Raw genomic sequence first — 5561 nt, 5'->3', positions numbered from 1 at the left:
GGGGAACATCACACACTGGGGCCTGTCGTGGAGGTAGGGGGCAAGGGGAAGGATGGCATTAGGAGAAATACCTAATGTAGGTGACAGGTTGATGGGTGCAGCAAACCACCATGGCACACGTATACGTATATAACAAAACTGCATGTTCTGCACATGTACCCCAGAACTTAAAGTATAATAAAAAATGGCAAAAACAAAACAGAACAAAAACAAAACAAAAAAAACCCCTACACAAATCCAAAGGAGAAAAAAATCTTAAGAATTCAAAAGGACTGGCATCCAATAAATTACCAGGTACACAAAGCAGAGGGAAAATATGACTAATAACTATGAGAAAACCAATTGAAATTGACCCAGAACTCATACAGATGTTAGAATTGGTAGGCAAAGACATAAAAAGTTTTTTTAATGACTGTGTTACATATGTTTACAATAGTAAATAGAGACATGAAAGATATTTTAAAAAATCAAATTGAATCTCTAGAGATGAAAACTCTCATTTCTTTTCTATATAAGTCTGTTAGAGGGAATTAATGGTAAATTAGACATTGCAGAAGAAAAGCTGCACAGAGACTATACCGCTGCACTTACCTAGAAACAGAGTCGCCACACCCTTCCCAACCAACACACTAGGATTCAACCATAGGTGCAAGTCTCTATGAAAGTCACTCTAGATAGATTGGAAGAGGCAATTCCACCAGATGCACAGACTTCAATGCAGGGACATAAGAAACATGAAAAAACAAGGAATTATGACACCACAAAGGAACATAATAAATCTTTAGTAACAGACCCCAATACAAAAAAATTGAAAAATTGCTGGAAAAGATTTACAAAATGATGATCTTAAGGAAACTCAAATGAGATACAAGAAAATACAGATAGACAATTGGAAAGACAATGAAATCATGAAAACAATATATGATACGAACAAGAAATTCAACAAAGAAATAGATAACATTAAAAAGCCCAAACATAAATTTTATAGCTGAAAAATTCAATAAATAAAATAAAAAATACAATCAAGAGGTTCAGCAGCAGACTTGATCAAGCAGAAGAAAGTGTCCCTGAACTTGAAGATAGATTGTTTGGAATTGCCCAGCTAGAGAAAAAACAAAAGAAAGAAAGAAAGAAAGAAAGACAGAAAGACAGAAAGGAAGGAAGGAAGGAAGGAAGGAAGGAAGGAAGGAAGGAAGGAAGGAAGGAAGGAAGGAAGGAAGGAAGGAAGGAAGGAAGGAAGGAAGGAAGGAAAAGGAAGGAAGGAAGAAGGAAGGAAGGAAGGAAGGAAGGAAAAGGAAGGAAGGAAGGAAGGAAGGAAGGAAGGAAGGAAGGAAGGAAGGAAGGAAGGAAGGAAGGAAGGAAGGAAGGAAGGAAGGAAGGAAGGAAGGAAGGAAGGAAGGAAGGAAGGAGAATAAAAATAGAGAACAATGCCTGTAAGACTTATGGGACAGCAAATTTAAAAGAATTTAAATTATATCCAGTATATTTTCTGACCACAATGGAATAAAATTAGAAATCAATAACAAGAGGAACTTTTGAAACTGTACAAATATATGCAAATTAAACAACATGTTCCTGAATGACCAAGGGGTAAATGAAGAAATTAAGAAGGAAATTTAAAAATTTATTAAAACAAATAAAAATAGAAATACATCATAACAAACTATGGGATACAGCAAAAACAGTATGAAGAGGGAATTTTATAGTAATAAATGCCTACATCAAAAAAGTAGAATAATTTCAAATAAACAACCTAATGATGTATCTCAAGGAACTAGAAAAGCAGGAACAAACTAAACCCCAAATAAGTAGAAGAAAAGAAAGAATAAAGATCAGAGCACAAATTTTTTAAAATTGAAATGCTTTTACACGGTGGGAGGTAAATTAGTTCAACCATTGTGGAAGACGGTGTGGTGATTCCTCAAAGATCTAGAACTAGAAATACCATTTGACCCAGCAATCCCATTACTGGGTATATACCCAAAGGATTATAAATCATTTTACTATAAAGACACATGCACAGGTATGTTTACTGCGGCACTATTCACAATAGCAAAGACTTGGAACCAACCAAAATGTCCATCAATGATAGACTGGACTAAGAAGATGTGGTACATATACACCATGAAATGCTATGCAGCCATAAGAAAGGATGAGTTCATGTCCTTTGCAGGGACATGGATGAAGCTGGAAACCATCATTCTCAGCAAACTATCACAAGGACAGTAAACCAAACACCACATGTTCTCACTCATAGGTGGGAACTGAACAATGAGAACACTTGGACACAGGGCGGGAAACATCACACACCAGGGCCTGTCGGGGGCAGGGGGAGGGATAACATTAGGAGAAACACCTAAAGTAAATAAGTTGATGGGTGTGGCAAACCACCATGGCACATGAATACCTATATAACAAACCTGTACATTGTGCACGTGTACCCTAGAACTTAAAGTATAATTTTAAAAAAAGAGACAAAAAATACAAAAGATTAATAAAATGAAAAGTTGTTCTTTAAAAACATAAAAATAAACCATTAGCTAGACTAACCAAAAAAAGAGAAAAGATCCAAATAAATAAAAACAGAAACATATTTACAACTGATACCACAGAAATACAAAGGATTATTAGAAACTATTACAAACAACTATATGCCAGAAAATTGGAAAGCCTAATGGAAATAGATGAATTCCAGGAAACATAAAACCTACTAAGATTGAACCAAGATGAAACAGAAGGCCTAAACAGACCAATTACGTGAAACAAGGTTGAATTAGTAATAAAAGGTTTCCAATCAAAGAAAAGCCCAGGACCTCATGGTTTCACTGCGCTGAATTCTATTAAACTTTTAAAGCAGAAGTAATACCAATTCTTCTCAAACTCTTCCAGAAAATTGAAGAGGAGGAAATTCTTTCAAACTCATTCTATGAGATTATCACTACACTGATACAAAAACAGACAGGTACACAACAAAAAAAAGAAAATCACAGACCAATATCCCTAATGAACATAGATGCAAAAATCCTCAACAAAACACTAGCAAATTGAAGTAAGCAGTACATTAACATGGTCATTCATCACGACCAAGTGGGATTTATCCCAGGGAGGTGAAGATGGTTCAACATTTGTGAATCAATAAATATGATACATCACATCAACAGAATGGAGGACAAAGCCATATGATAATTTCAATAGACACAGAAAATGCATTAAGTAACATTCAAGATCCTTTGATAATAAAAATCCCCAATAAACAGGTATAGAAGGAGCGTATCTCAATACAATGAAGGCCATATATGACAGACCCACAGGTAACATTATAGTGAAAAGCTTTCAGCTTTTTCTCTAAGAACCGAAACAAGACAAAAATGCCCACTCTTGCCACTCTTATTCAACATAGAACTGGAAGTCCTAGCAAGAGCAATTAGGCAAGAAAAAGAAATAATAGGCATCTAAATGAAAAAGGAGAAAGTAAAAATATCCCTATTTGCAGATGACATTATTTTATATCTAGAAAACCCTAAAAGCTTCACAAAATACTCTTAGAACTGATAAATTCAGTAAAGTTTCAGGATAAAAAAATCAATGTACAAAAATCAGCAGCATTTCTTTTTTTTTTTTTTTTGAGACGGAGTCTCACGCTGTTGCCCAGGCTGGAGTGCAGTGGCACGATCTCGGCTCACTGCAAGCTCCGCCTCCTGGGTTCCCGCCATTCTCCTGCCTCAGCCTCCTGAGTAGCTGGGACTACAGGCGCCCGCCACCGCGCCCGGCTAATTTTTTTTTTTTTTTGTATTTTTAGTAGAGACGGGGTTTCACTGTGGTCTCGATCCCCTGACCTTGTGATCCGCCCGCCTCGGCCTCCCAAAGTGCTGGGATTACAGGCTTGAGCCACCGCGCCCGGCCAATCAGCAGCATTTCTATATACCAACAATGAACCCAAGGAAAAATAAATCCATAAAGTAATCTCACTTACAATATCTACAAAACAACAACAACAACAACAAAAAACCTAGGAATCAATTCAACCAGGGAGGTAAAAGCTCACTACAAAGAAAACTACCAAACACTGATGAAAGAATTGAAAAGGTAACACAAAAATAGAAAAGCATCCCACATTCATGGACTGGAAAAAGTAAAATTGTGAAAAATTATTATACTACCAAAAGCAATCTACACGTTCAGTGCAATCCCTATCAAAATAACAATGACATTCTTCACATCAATAGAAAAACAATCTTAAAATTCATATGGAATTACAAAAGATCTCAAATAGCCAAAGCAATCCTAGCAAAATGAACAAGGCTGAAGGCATCACACTTCCTGACATCAAAATATACTACAAAGTCATAGTAAACAAAAGAACATGGTACTGGCATAAAAACAGGCACATAGACCAATGGAACAGAGTAGAGAATCCAGAAATAAATCCACATATTTATAGCCAACTGATTTTTGACAAAGGTGCCAACAGCATTTAGTGGGGAAATGAAAATCTCTTCAATAAATGGCGCTGGGAAAACTGAATATCTATATGCTGAAAAACAAGAGTAGACTCTTATCTCTCACCATATTCAAAAATCAAATGAAAGTGGATTAAATACTTAAATGTAAGACCTTAAACTATGAAACTACTAGAAGAAAACATTAGGCCTTTCCGTCTGGCGGCAGCCATCAGGTAAGCCAAGATGGGTGCATACAAGTACATCCAGGAGCTATGGAGAAAGAAGCAGTCTGATGTCATGCGCTTTCTTCTGAGGGTCCGCTGCTGGCAGTACCGCCAGCTCTCTGCTCTCCACAGGGCTCCCCGCCCCACCCGGCCTGATAAAGCGTGCCGACTGGGCTACAAGGCCAAGCAAGGTTACGTTATATATAGGATTCGTGTTCGCCGTGGTGGCCGAAAACGCCCTGTTCCTAAGGGTGCAACTTACGGCAAGCCTGTCCATCATGGTGTTAACCAGCTCAAGTTTGCTCTAAGCCTTCAGTCCGTTGCAGAGGAGCGAGCTGGACGCCACTGCGGGGCTCTGAGAGTCCTGAATTCTTACTGGGTTGGAGAAGATTCCACATACAAATTTTTTGAGGTTATCCTCATTGATCCATTCCATAAAGCTATCAGAAGAAATCCTGACACCCAATGGATCACCAAACCAGTCCACAAGCACAGGGAGATGCGTGGGCTGACATCTGCAGGTCGAAAGAGCCCTGGCCTTGGACAGGGCCGTAAGTTCCACCACACTATTGGTGGTTCTCACCGGGCAGCTTGGAGAAGGCGCAATACTCTCCAGCTCCACCGTTACCGCTAATATAAGTAAAGTTTGTAAAATTCATACCTAATAAACAATTTAGGACAGTCATGTCTGCTTACAGGTGTTATTTGTCTGTTAAAACTAGTCTGCAGCTTGTTTCTTGAATGCTTTGTCAAATTAAGAAAGTTAAAGTGCAATAGTGTTTGAAGACAATAAGTGGTGGTGTATCTTGTTTCTAATAAGATAAACTTTTTTGTCTTTATCTTATTAGGGAGTTGTATGTCAGTGTATAAAACATACTGTGGTATAATAGGTTTA

The 5561-nt window shown here is 37.7% G+C and overlaps 1 protein-coding gene across 1 annotated transcript; it reads left to right on the top strand.

Annotated features, from left to right (window-relative positions):
- The first annotated feature begins 4649 nt into the window (after positions 1-4649).
- Positions 4650-5351, top strand: LOC126932541 (60S ribosomal protein L15-like). Its single transcript, XM_050751469.1, has one exon. The coding sequence runs from the start codon at positions 4686-4688 to the stop codon at positions 5298-5300; it is 615 nt and encodes a 204-aa protein (XP_050607426.1). The 5' UTR covers positions 4650-4685; the 3' UTR covers positions 5301-5351.
- The last annotated feature ends 210 nt before the right edge of the window (positions 5352-5561 follow it).

This window comes from Macaca thibetana, chromosome 12 (genome assembly GCF_024542745.1).
Source record: "Macaca thibetana thibetana isolate TM-01 chromosome 12, ASM2454274v1, whole genome shotgun sequence".
Classification (NCBI taxonomy): Eukaryota; Metazoa; Chordata; class Mammalia; order Primates; family Cercopithecidae; genus Macaca; species Macaca thibetana.
Note: the sequence above shows the minus strand (reverse complement) of the source record. Positions and strands in the feature narration are given on the sequence as shown.

Excerpts from the sequence above, each read along its gene's own strand:
- LOC126932541 (XM_050751469.1), top strand. The coding sequence starts at position 4,686 with ATGGGTGCATACAAGTACATCCAGGAGCTATGGAGAAAGAAGCAGTCT.